The sequence below is a fragment of the Mobula birostris genome, chromosome 7 (genome assembly GCF_030028105.1).
Source record: "Mobula birostris isolate sMobBir1 chromosome 7, sMobBir1.hap1, whole genome shotgun sequence".
Classification (NCBI taxonomy): Eukaryota; Metazoa; Chordata; class Chondrichthyes; order Myliobatiformes; family Myliobatidae; genus Mobula; species Mobula birostris.
In genome coordinates this window covers 39,389,187-39,403,247 of record NC_092376.1, presented here as the reverse complement: position 1 = coordinate 39,403,247, position 14,061 = coordinate 39,389,187, and the positions used below count along the sequence as shown (strand labels likewise).

General features: G+C 43.0%; 1 protein-coding gene across 2 annotated transcripts in view; it reads right to left on the bottom strand.

Moving 5' to 3' along the window:
* hsph1 (heat shock 105/110 protein 1) overlaps positions 1–14,061 on the bottom strand; it is a 57,065-nt gene that overhangs the window by 42,122 nt on the left and 882 nt on the right. For both annotated transcript variants that reach the window (XM_072262952.1, XM_072262953.1), the window contains exons 2-3: positions 5,629–5,686; positions 1,335–1,472 (exon numbers count right to left, since the gene is read on the bottom strand). In XM_072262952.1, coding sequence (XP_072119053.1) covers positions 1,335–1,472; positions 5,629–5,686 — 196 coding nt within the window. The remainder of the gene's footprint in view (positions 1–1,334; positions 1,473–5,628; positions 5,687–14,061) is intronic.

Genomic DNA, 14,061 nt, shown 5'->3' with positions numbered 1-14,061 from the left:
ACAATAGGTCAACGGCAGATGTAATCTCAATGGCTCTCCACATGGCTTCAGACCACCTAGACAACACAAACGCCTACATCAGGACGCTGTTCGTTGACTATAGCTCAGCATTTAATACCATCATTCCCACAATCCTGATTGAGAAGTTGCAGAACCTGGGCCTCTGTACCTCCCTCTGCAATTGAATCTTCAACTTCCTAACTGGAAGACCATAGCCTGTGTGGATTGGTGATAACATGTCCTCCTCGCTGACGATCAACACTGGCGCACCTCAGGGGTGTGTGCTTAGCCCACTGCACTACTCTCTGTATACACGAGTGTGGCTAGGCATAGTTCAAATACCATCTACAAATTTTCTGACGACACAACCATTGTTGGTAGAATCTCAGGTGGTGACGAGAGGGTATACAGGAGTGAGATATGCCAACTAGTGGAAAGGTGCCACAGCAACAACCTGGCACTCAACGTCAGTAAGGCGAAAGAGCTAACTGTGGACTTCAGGAAGGGTAAGACGAAGGAACAAACACCAATCGTCATAGAGGGATCAGAAGTGGAGAGAATGAGCAGCTTCAAGTTCTTGGGTGTCAAGGTCTGAGGATCTAACCTGGTCCCAACATATCGATGTAGTCAAAGAAGGCAAGACAGCGGCTATACTTTATTAGGAACTTGGAGATTTGGCATGTTAACAAATATACTCAAAAACTTCTATAGTTGTACTGTGGAGAGTATTCTGACAGGCTGCATCACTGTCTGGTAAGGAAGGGCTACTGCACAGGACCGAAAGAAGCTGCAGAAGGTTGCAAGTCTAGTCAGCTCCATTAGCCTACAAAGTACTCAGGATATCTTCAGGGAGCAGAGTCTCAGAAGGGCAGCATCCATTATTAAGGACCTCCAGCACCCAGGGCATGCCCTTTTCTCACTGTTACCATCAGGTAGGAGGTACAGAAGCCTGAAGGCAGACACTCAGCGATTCAGGAACAGCTTCTTCCCCTCTGCCATCCGATTCCTGAATGGTCATTGAAGCTTTGGACACTACTTCACTTTTTAAAAAAATACAGTATTTCTGTTTTTGCACATTTAAAAAAAATCTATTCAATATACATAATTGATTTACCGGTTTATTTACTATGTTTTATTTTATTTATTATTTTTTTTTCTCTCTATGCCAGATTATGTATTGCATTGAACTGCTACTGCTAAGTTAACAAATTTCACGTCACATGCTGGTGATAAACCTGATTCTGATTCTGAAAAGGTTTTTAATACATATAAAAAACTAAGTGTCTCTGATGTTCTTGATATACTCAATAACAAGGAAATTCAAACACACTTGCCTTAATTCCCACACCGGTTTCCATTGGCACAAGATCAAAAGCTAGCTTATCTTTCTGATTTTGAATGAAAGGATCATTAAAAGCTCGACCATGGAATCTTTTGAAGTTTATTATAGTGTTCTTGGCATTTGTGATTAGCTGCAAAGTGAAAAGAAAAAACAGAAGTTTTACTAATTAATACTGGGTTACATGTTCACATAAAGAAGAAAATCCACTTGTTAGATTAGGTACGGTTTGAAAATAGAAAGCTTCTGCAAGTAGGCAGAATATGCAGAAAATGCAGAAAATAATAGATCTTTTCTTTCATCTTTATGGAACCTAAAATGAAGTGGATTAAATTCAGCACTACCATCTCAGAGAACTGTATGATTCTCATCTTACTCTGAAGACAGCAGTGGTACTCAGCAGATAAAATACAGAACAGCACAACACAGGAACCAGGCTCAATGGCATTCTCCTTCGGCTCCTCCCACTTCCATGAAACGAAAGGTGCAGCCATGGCACTTGCATAGGTCCCAGCAATGCCTGCCTTTTTTTGGCTACATGGAACAGTCTATGTTCCAAGCCATCACTGGTATCACTTCCTAACTTGTCCTATGCTACATTGACCACTGCTTCCTGCACCCATGTGGAGCTCACTGATTTAATCAACTTTGCCTAACTTCCACCCTGCCTTCAAATTTACCTGGTCCATTTCCGACATCTCCCTCCCCTTTCTCGATCTCTCTGTCTATCTCTAGAGACAATTTACCTACTGATGTCTTTCATAAACATACCAACTCTTACAGCTACCTGCCTCTTCCCAACCTGTTATTTGCAAAAAAAAAGCCTTTTCTCAATTCCTTCGTCTCTACCGTATCTGCACTCAAGATGAGGCCTTTCGTTCCGGAACTAATCCTGGTGGATTAGACTCCATATCCTTACAATTGATGCACAATTTTCCAAATAATTGCATAACCAATGTTTTATACAGTTGTATCATGATTTTGTATTCAACAACCTGGCTGATGACGGTAAAGCCATAAACTTTATTTACCACCATCTACTTATGTTGCCACTTTCAAGGAACAATGAACTTGAACTCCATTATGTCTTTGTACAACAATGATCCTAAGGGTCCTGCTGTTACTATACATTTACCTCTTATAGTTGATCTTGCAAGGTGCAACATTTCGGACGTCTCCAGATTAAACTCCATCTGCCATTTCTCTGCCCACATTTCCGAATGGTCTATATCCTGCCGAATCCTTTGAGAACCATCCTTGTTATTTACAACTCCACCAATTGTTGTGTTCTCTGTAAACTTACTAATCATCCTACCTCCATTTTAATCCAAATTATTCATATTACAAGCAGAGGTCCCAGCATTGATTTTTGTGGAACATCACTGGTCTCTTACCCCCAGTTGGAACATCATGCCTCACCACCACCCTGTCTTCTATGGCTAAGCCATCTTTGAATCCAATCTACCAATTCTCCATAGATGCCACATGCCATAATATTGAGGATCTGTCTACAAGGGAACTGAAGACTTTAGCAAAGTCCATGTATACAATACCCACTTATCTCTTTTCATTAATCATCTTCCTCAAAATGTCAATCAAATTTGTAAGACAGCAATTGATAGATTTCAGTGAGGACATCTTAATGTCTTAAAATCCCTATTAAGCATCAATTCTTAAGAACAACTGACTCAAACATACCATCTTTGTTGGACTCTAAAAATCATAATCAACACATCAGCAGTGGAATAACAGGCAATAGTTTATAGGAATGTTCGTTTGTACAGTTCTACAAGGTAAGAGAGGGGCATATAACATTAATGCAGAAGTAAAATAAGTATTGTGAACTGAATTACACGTTCCAGCTACTCTGCATACCCATACATTTAGTGGCCACTGGCTCACAAGCAACTTAATGTAAACCACTGCCAACACATTTTTCATCCTGCATAACTTGTGCAACAAGTTGTAGATGTATGTAATCATTGTCATTTCAAACATCGCAGCACAATTAACTTTTAAAAAAATGAAAGAGCAAGCTGCTTTGAGCCAAATCTTGCAGCAAAAGAAGGTCAAGTTTAGTATTTGGAATGATTACCTCCATACACTACAATAAGCATTCTTAAATCAAACCAGTTGCAACAGAGGATCAGCTCAAATTAAACAGTTTGAAGATTTTACTTTCAAATCTCACCTTTGGTTAGATACAAGAACACTGGCAAACATAATCTCAAATCATAGAATACTAAAACTACAAATGTGAATGCAACTCTAAACTGTAAATTCTGTTTTCCCTTTTCCCACTCTACATCTTCATCTAGTTTTGTCTCAACAATTATACAATAAGAAATATTTTATCAAAAAGTTATAAAGTAAAGTTAGATGAAAAAGATTACCTACAATTTAAGATGGCCCCAACCTTATCAGGGTAATGCAAATTACAACTATATACAAGATAAACTAAGTGATTCTAATTACACATAAGCAAACAATGGAAACCTTTCTGATGAAAATGTACACAACAGGAATTCTGCAGGTGCTGGAAATTCAAGCAACACACGTCAAAGTTGCTGGTGAATGCAGCAGGCCAGGCAGCGTCTCTAGGAAGAGGTACAGTCAACATTTCAGGCCGAGACCCTTCATCAGGACTAACTAAAGGAAGAGTTAGTAAGAGATTTGAAAGTGGGAGGGGGAGGGGGAGATCCAAAATGATAGGAGAAGACACGAGGGGGTGGGATGGAGCCAAGAGCTGGACAGGTGATTGGCAAAGGGGATATGAGAGGATCATGGGACAGGAGGCCCAGGGAGAAAGACAAGGGGGGGGGGGGAACCTAGAGGATGGGCAAGGGGTATAGTCAGAGGGACAGAGGGAGAAAAAGGAGAGTGAGAGAAAGAATGTGTGTGTAAAGATAAATAACGGATGGGGTATGAGGGGGAGGTGGAGCATTAGCGGAAGTTAGAGAAGTCAATGTTCACGCCATAAGGTTGGAGGCTACCCAGACAGAATATAAGGTGTTGTTCCTCCAACCTGAGTGTAGCTTCATCTTTACAGTAGAGGAGCCCGTGGATAGACATAGAGGCTGTGGATATACAGTAGAGGAGGCTCTGCTCTCAAACGCATCTCCCCCATTTCACGCACATCTGCTGTCACTCCATCCTCCCGCCACCCCACTAGGAATAGGGTTCCTCTGGTCCTCACCTACCACTCCACCAGCCTCCGGGTCCAACATATTATTCTCCGTAACTTCCGCCACCTCCAACGGGATCCCACCACTAAGCACATCTTTCCCTCCACCCCTCCCCGCCGCTTTCCACAGGGATCGCTCCCTACGCGACTCCCTTGTCCATTCGTCCCCTCCATCCCTCCCCACTGATCTCCCTCCTGGCACTTATCCTTGTAAGCAGAACAAGTGCCCTTACACTTCCTCCCTTACCACCATTCAGGGCCCCAGACAGTCCTTCCAGGTGAGGCGACACTTCACCTGTGAGTCGGCTGGGGTGATATACTGCGTCCGGTGCTCCCGATGTGGCCTTCTATACATTGGCGAGACCCAACGCAGACTGGGAGACCGCTTTGCTGAACACCTACGCTCTGTCCGCCAGAGAAAGCAGGATCTCCCAGTGGCCACACATTTTAATTCCACATCCCATTCCCATTCTGACATGTCTATCCACGGCCTCCTCTACTGTAAAGATGAAGCCACACTCAGGTTAGAGGAACAACACCTTATATTCCATCTGGGTAGCCTCCAACCTGATGGCATGAATATTGACTTCTCTAACTTCCGCTAATGCCCCACCTCCCCCTCGTACCCCATCCGTTATTTATTTTTACACACACATTCTTTCTTTCACTCTCCTTTTTCTCCCTCTGTCCCTCTGACTATACCACTTGCCCATCCTCTAGGGTTCCCCCACCCCCTTGTCTTTCTCCCTGGGCCTCCTGTCCCATGATCCTCTCATATCCCCTTTGCCAATCACCTGTCCAGCTCTTGGCTCCATCCCTCCCCCTCCTGTCTTCTCCTATCATTTTGGATCGCCCCCTCCCCCTCCCACTTTCAAATTTCTTACTAACTCTTCCTTCAGTTAGACCTGACGAAGGGTCTCGGCCTGAAACGTCGACTGTACCTCTTCCTAGAGATGCTGCCTGGCCTGCTGCGTTCACCAGCAACTTTGATGTGTGCTGATGAGCATGTGCTCAGTTCTACAAGGTGAGAAAGGGGCATAAAATGAAGTGCCAAAATGCTAATGCAGAAGTAAAGTTTGGAACATGAGATAAAAGAAAATCATACCTGACTTTTAGCTGCATTTCCAACCATCCTGTTCTTATAGCCAAAGGATACAACTGAGCTGGGTGGTGAAAACAAAACAATAGTATGTTATATAACTCTAGCTAAAATACAAATGAAGTACTTAATTAGCAATGAATGTACAATTTCATGCTCCCATACGCACTGTTCTCAGGGAAGAGAAGAATAATTTGCCCCATGTTCAACATGAGAATCAGATTTAGTATCACTGACATATGTTGTGAAATTTGTTAACTTTGCAACAGCAATACAACACAATAGGTGATAATATAAAAAGAACTGAATTACAGTGAATATATATTTTTGCATTGGCGCGTGGCCAAGTGGTTAAGGCGTCAGTCTAGTGATCTGAAGGTCGCTAGTTCAAGCCTCAGCTGATGCAGCGTGTTATGTCCTCGAGCAAGGCACTTAATCACACATAGCTCTGTGACGACACCGGTGCCAAGCTGTATCGGCTCTAGTACCCTTCCCTTGGACAACATCAGTGGCGTGGAGAGGGGAGATTTGCAGCATGGTCAACTGCCGGTCTTCCATACAACCTTGCCCAGGCCTGCGCCCTGGAAGCTTTCCAAGGCACAAATCCATGGTCTCACGAGACTAACGGATGCCTATATTAAACAGTTGAATTAAACAAATAGTTCAAAACAGAAATAAAAAAAATAGGGAGGTAATGTTCATTTAGGAATCAGATGGCAGAGAGGAAGAAGCTGTTTCTGAATCATTGAGTATGTGTCTTCAGGCTTCTGTACTTCCTTCCTGATGGTAACAATGAGAAGAGGGCATGTGCTGGTTGGTGGGGGTCCTTAATGATGGATGTCACCTTTTTGAGGCACCGCTCCTTGAAAGTGTCTTGGATACTATGGAGACTACTGCCCATGATGGAGCTGACTAATTTTACAACTCCCTGCAGCTTACTTCCATCCTGTGCAGTAGCCCCCTCTTGTTTTATTGATATTACAGAATGTCTCTCTGGTGCATCCCATTCCCCACTGTCTCCTTTCCCCTTTTCTAAATCATGATTTCCCTTTCCCTGCCCCCTTCCCACTCTCAGTCCACAATAGAGACCCAAATCAGTATCAGGGTTATCATTTTTATTTCTGGGGCAACAGTGCAATGCAATACATAAAATTACTACAGTACTACGCAAACAGCTTAGGCACCCTAGCTATATACATGTGTCTAAGACTTTTGTACAATGCTGTGCATTTTTAATTTCTTTGAAAAATATTACAATAAATTTTCCAATGAAGCTAGTAAGTTTCAGTCAGGGTACTAGCAAGTTTCAAGGGATTACAGGAAACAGCACCTTATAAGCTGCTTTGTCCTTGAATGTTTTTGCAGTGCATTCATCCATGCATGAACTGTTTACCATTGTATTCATGACCTATGCATTATGAATAAAGTTTTGGGAAGTCAGAAGGCAAATTATAAACCATCAGATGCCCAGTTTTAATTTGCTCATTGACCTCAGGATTAGTGGCCCTTCGAGTTGAGTTTCTGGTCAATGCTGATACACCCAGGAATGACAGATGTTTTAGCCATAGTACTGCTACTACATGTCTGGAGTAGAAGATCAGGCTCTCTTGATGTTCATTGCTTCTCATATGAATGACATGAGCATTATAGTCATACTATGTAGATTTGAAGATTGATAGCACTTAAACAATTGGGGATCCTTAAAATGCTTACTTGCAGATTGAGTCAATAGTAATGAAAGTAAATGCCATGTTCATTTCCAGAGTACTAAAATATAAAAGCAAGGGATGTAATATTGTGAGTTGATAAGGCATTGATCAGACTAGATTTGAAGTATTGTGAGGAGTTTCAGGCCACATATCTAAGAAACAATGTGCTGGCATTAGAGAGGGTCCAGAGGAGGTTTACAAATGAAAGAGTTAAGGAGGAACATTTGATCTACGCCTGGAGTTTAGAAGAATGAGGAGGAACAAGGACATGAGAAGGCCTTGGTGAGTAGGATTAAAGAATAACCCCTACAGAGTTCTGTACATACATGAAGTACAAGATAATGACCAGAGTGAGGGTGGGACTGCTCAGGGATCAAGGGGGAATACATGTGCCTGTAGGTGCTTAATGAATACTTTCTTTAGCATTCACAGTTGCAGTTGTGCAAGTCATTAGTGAGCCCACACAGAGTACTGTGTATAATTTTGATCAGCCTGTTACAGCAAATCTGTGGTTAAACTGGAAAGAGTGCAGCAAAGGTTTCAGGATGTTTTTAGGATTAAAGGGCCCGAATTATATGTAGAACTTAGCAAGGCCAAGTCTTTATTCCCTAGAACACAGAAAAATGAAGGACAACTTTATACAAGTACTTAGAATTCTGAAAGACACAGATAAGGTGAATGGCAACTACATTTTCTTCAGCCTAGGGAATTCAAAATAATAGTGCATAGGTTTAGGGCAAAAGGAGAAAGATTTAAGGTCTTGAGGAACAAATTTTTCATCTAGAGGGTGGCAAGCATAGTTCCCTCTAAGCTGTGTGCATGCACACACGTTTTTCAACCAGCGCACAAAGGAAAGTAATGTGCGCACAAAAGGTTAGTTACCTAAAATAATGTAGTAATTAATAATTATACTTATTGAAAATAATCTTTTAGCTGTTTCTGTTAACTAGTTACTCAGTTTTTCAAATATCACAATGCATGTCACTAATTTACGTCACCTCGCCTTTCCTGTTCTGGTTTGTACAGCTGCATCACGGCGGCAGCCATGTTTGGCAGACAGTGTTCATATTGTAAAGTTTACAAAGATCTGTTTCAAATCCTGCAGATAACTTACTAAGTTTTTATTGAAAAAAGTATTGATTCACTATGTCAAATTCAAAAGTAGTGAAGGGTGTGAAGTGCAAAAGAACTGCAAATTTGTTAAAGTTGAATGACTTAACAAAATAGTAGAAACTGCGACACCGAAAGCTCATGAGGTCATGAATGTTCCGCTACCAGAAATATTTATGTATGATTCAGAAACTGGAGTTATCTGTTTGTATTGCAGTGGTGCGAAAGTTGCTGGAGAATTTGCTGGTGGAAGGAAGTGGGATGATATTTGGAAACTTGACTTTTTGAAGCGTCATTTGGCAAGTAAATTGCATTTGGACTGTGTGCAAAAGCTCAGGCAACAGACCCCGTCATTACCCGTTACAGGAGTGCTACGCATATTACGGTTGAGTGCAGAGAGCGAAAGTGATCAAACCCAGAGGAGATCAAAGTTGAGGTACAAGAACGGTCAGTTTTTGATTTCTCCGCAATTGCAGATTGTGACTTCACATTTGGCCATGATCAAGTTAATGCCTTACGTCTAAGATATCACGATTTTCTAGCTGAAAATACTCTAACAGTTAGACAGTTTAATGACTTCAAATTTTCCATGCAAGAAAAAAATAAATCCAAACTGATTTCAAACTTTGCTCAAATGGTGGCATTTGTACTTCAAAATGAACAGTTTTGCGACCTTGCACAGTTGATGGACATTGGGGGAACCTTTCTTGTGTCTAGTGCGGACTGTGAGCGAGGTTTTAGCCTAATGAAGCAACTCAAAAACAAGCTGAGACACCGTTTAGGTGAATGTCATTTGGATATGTTAATGAGAATCAAAAGCTATCAATTGGATGGAAGTTCTAATAGTCTAGATAGAGCTTACAAAGAATGGGGTAAATGTCGAAGACAGGAGAGAGAAAAAAATAACTGAGTGACAAACATGTATGTTACTTTGTTGTTATTCTGTGCAGTTTTATGTCAAGTATTTTGTAAACCTACATAAACTGTGCCATTTGTGCATTCAGTGCGCACATACTTTTGTCAGAGGAAAAAAATTTGCACAACATAAGATTTTTGCGCACACTGACTACTGAAAATTAGAGGGAACATTGGTGGCAAGTATACAGAATGAGCTGCCAGAGAAAGCTGTGTGGCAAATTTACTAGTATTATTTGAGAAGCACTTGGACAGGTACATTCAGGGCTGGAGGCTGAAGACATGTCGACTAAATGCAGGAAATAAGGGACTAGCTGAATGGATGTGGTCGGTATGGACTAAAGTACTTCAGCATCTAATTTAGCCGTACATGTTCACTCAGTTTACCATTTTAAGTACCCGTACTTAATGAAGTGGCCACCATGTGTATGTCCATAGTCTTCTGGTACTGTAGCCTAACAAATTCAAGGTTTGATGTGCTGTGCATTGAAAGATGCTCTTCTGCACAGTTCTGTTATAATGTGTGGTTATTTGAGTTACTGCAACCTTTGAACCAGTCTGACCATTCTCCTTAGATCTCTCTCAAGTTGTTTTACCCACAGAGCTGCCACTCACTGGATTTTTTGGGATTTTCTTTTGCACCATTCTCTCTCAAATCTGAGACTGTTGTGCATGAAAATCCCACCAGATCACCAGTTTCTGAGAAACTCAAACAATCTTGAATGTCATCAACAAATATTCTACAGTCAAAGTCTCCCCCCATTCTGATGTTTGGTCTAAACAACAACTTAATCTCTTGGGCATGATTGCATGCATTGACTTGCTGCCACATGATTGGCTGATTAGATATTTACACAAAGGGGTGACTCACGGGTCGGTGGAGGGGGGAGCGCCTTGCACATTCTTTGGTAGAGACGCATCTCCACCCCGTCACCCACCTTATACGATTAACCCTTTCATTCCTGGGATCATTCTCATATATCTCCTCTGGAACTTCTCCAGTGCCAGCACATACTTTCTTTAGCCATCTTTCACTTTCAACATTCCTACTCTCCTCTCTCCCTCACCTGCCTACCACCCCCCTCACCTGGATCCACCTGCCAGCTCTTGCTCTTCCCCATCAGTCCACCTTTTTCTGCCCCCCTCCTATCCAGTCCTGAAGAAGGGTCTCAGCCCAAAATGTCAACTGTTTATTCATTTCCACCGATGCTGCCTGATCAGCTGAGTTCCTCCAGCATTTTGAGAGTGTTGCTTTATACTAGCTCTCTCCCTTCTTTCCTTCCTGTCCAGATGAAGGGTGTTGACCACAAACATCAACTGTATTTTCCTCCACAGATGCTGCCTGGTCCACCAAGTTCCTCCTAGTCCTTAGTGACTTGCTTCAGATCTCCAGCATCTGGAATCAAGTTATTTTACACAGAGTGGTTGGTGCCCGGAATGCACTCCTGAGGTGGTGGTAGAGACAGATGTGTTAGAGACTTTTAAGTGACGGTTAAATAGGCACAGGGTTACTTCTCTAGCAAGGGAGGTGTAGGGTGCTCCTCCCCTCCACTGGACTGCTGGTCACCCTTAGGTAGGCCGTGGCACCTGCCTAGAACACCCCCCCCCCGATCAGGGTCGCGTGGCACCGTGGGAGCGGGTGGTGGACGGTCGTGTGAGCGGCTGGTGCATGTCTTGGGTCCTGGTTGTGTGACCATTGATGCCAAGTGGACAGTCTCTGAAGAGTATTGCTAGTGGCTGGGGGTCACCTGTCTTGTGAGGACGCTGCCCAAGGGAGGGCGGTGGCAGGCCTCCTCTATGGAGGACTTTGCCGGGAACAATTATGGATATGGGACTGTGATCGCCCACATCATACCACATGACACATAAAGATGATAATGATGAGACAGGCTCATGAATGTGAGGAAAATGGAACCATGTGGAACTTGTGTCCGCAGAAGTGATTAGTTTAGATGGCCAGTTGATGACTAATTTAATTGGTCTGGAACAACATTTTGGGCCGAAAGGCCTGTTCCTGTGCTGTTTTGTGTTCTATGTTCACAATGGAATATCTGGGAAACAGGAAGCTGCTTGAGAGAATGCCACTACATGTCCAAATTGATCTCTGCTGGCCGTCCTGCCATTGGTGTTCACGGCAGCAAGTTAGGTCGTCCATCTCTGGTGGTGTTCAGGGCTTCCTTCTTCATGTCAGTAGCTTTCTCTCGGTTCTCAGTACTGTCAGTCTTGCAAGTCCTGAGACTCAGGAATACCATCGCACTCTGATGTAGAAGGATGCTTCATTGCTGTTTCTATAACAATTTTTTTTGACTAATCAGAGTTGTTAGCCCTGAGCTGAGCCCCTGAACCTGGAAGACCAGTGGACCACTCTTAGTCTAGCCTCCACCCTTTGACCTATTTGGCACGGATGACCCTACCAAGAGCCAAAGCATAGAGCCCTGACTCCAGCCAACATAGTTCTCCGGGTCATTGAGGCACTCAAGCCTCCAAACCCTACGATAAGGCCGTGGTCCTCTTAGAAGAATAAAGTTGATGGTAGGAGGCAAATATGACAGGGGCATTCAAGTGACTCTTGGATAGGCACAGGAATGTGAGGGAAATGGAAGGCTATGGACATTATGTAGGCAGAAAGGATTAGTTTAGTTGGCCGTTTGATTAATAATTTAGTTGGTGTGGCACAACATTTATTAGATTAGATTATGAGGACATGCAGTCCTCTTTTATTGTGATTTAGTAATGCATGCATTAAGAAATGATACAATGTTCCTCCAGAATGATAGCACCGAAACACAAGACAAACCAGGACTAAAAAAACTGACAGAAACCACATAATTATAACATATAGTTACAATAGTGATGAAGAACAGACCATGGGCATGGTTAAAAAAAGTCTCAAAGCTTCTCGAAAGTCCCATCATTTCATCTCACACAGACAGTTGAAGGGAGAAACTCTCCCTGCCATGAGCTTCCAGCACCGCAAACTTGCCGACGCAGCACCCTGGAAGCACCCGACCACAGCTGACTCTTGAGTCCGTCCGAAAACTTCGAGCCTCTGACCAGCCCTCCGACACCTAGCACCGAACACCATCTCTGCTGAGTGCTTCGACCCCGGCCCCAGCAACAGGCAATAGGCAAAGCCGAGGATTTGGGGCCTTCCCTCCGGAGGTTATAGATTGCACAGTAGCAGCAGCAGCGAAGCAAGCATTTCAGAAGTTTCTCCAGATGTTCCTCCGTGCTTCTCACGTCTGCCTCCATCAAATCAGGATTGTGCATGGCTCCTACTTAACAAATATGATATCATTTTGGAGCGGCCATGCGCACGGTGTCGCGCTGCCATCTTCTCCTCCCCTCCTCCAAAGGGCCCGTTTCTGTGTCCTATGTTCAAAGTGGAAGATCTGGGAAATGGAAGCTGGTTGAAAGAATGTCACTATATAACCAAGTTGATGGTGGGAGGCAAATATGATGGGGCATTCAGGTGGCTCTTAAATAGGCAAAGGAATGTGGGGGAAATGGAGGGATATGCACATTGTGTAGGCAGAGGGGAGTGTATAGTTGGCCATTTGATTACTAATTTAATTGGTTCAGCACAATATTGTGGACCAAAGGGCCCGTTCGTGTGCTGTAGCAGAACCTCTTGTGTTAACTATAAACAGGCAGGTGTACCTAATAAAATGGCCACAGTGTATATTTCGGTCTGATTTTAGCATGTTTTAAAAAATAATTATAAATTGTGTAATTTGTTTCCAGTGTGCCATCTAAGAACTATTGAATATGATTTGCTATCTGAGCACCAGCGATCTAAATTACTTGGTGCTCACTAACAGTGGCCGGCAGCAACAGTGGCATAGAGATGACTGTAGTTGTGAGCTTCAAGCCAGTGGTAGGCACTATCACAATGCCAGGACACAAGGAATTCTGCAGATGCTGCAAATCTGGAGCAACACACACAAAATACTGGAGGAACTCAGTAAGGGTTCAGAAGCCAGTACAAGAAGGTGGCGAAGAGGTACAGCATTATTAGCCAACAGGTGATAGTGAGGAGGAATGCGGGTGAGTAAGTAGGCGGGGGTGGGAGGCGGAGGGGAATGATAGAAGCTACCACATCCTGGGTGGAAGAGGGAAAGGACTGTAAGTAGAAGGACTCTGATAGAACCATGGGATAGAGGGGGAGCAGTGAGAAAGAGTCTCATTGATCTCCCGTCGAAGAGAGAAGGAAAACTTTATTTCCTTCCATTGATGGTGCCTGACCCGCTGACTTTCTCCAGCACTGTGTTACTGCCAGAATGCTGCCAATCACAAATTCTAGGTCACGTTAAAAACAGATTCCGCACAATGACACTGCCTGCATTACTCCTTGGTGAGTACATATCTGCACTTCTACATTGTGTCCCGCCTGAGTGGCCGAGAGAGCGATGCCTAAAGCGTTGTTTTCTGTACACCATCACCCACGGCCACCTAGATGCCTAAATATTAGCAGACGCTAATACATTTTTGAACAATGTAAAATGTCAAGGGCTCTTCTTGAAAGTTAAACATTTTCAAGTCCTGAAATCCTGAATACAATATCCACGACTAATATTTATTAGAAGCCCATTATCACAGATTAAACCTCCTTTAAAACTTTATTAAAAGTAAACAACTTCGATCATTCGTGCTAGTACCATCAAATATCTGTAACACTAGTGTATTGATTACTTAAATCGCTAAT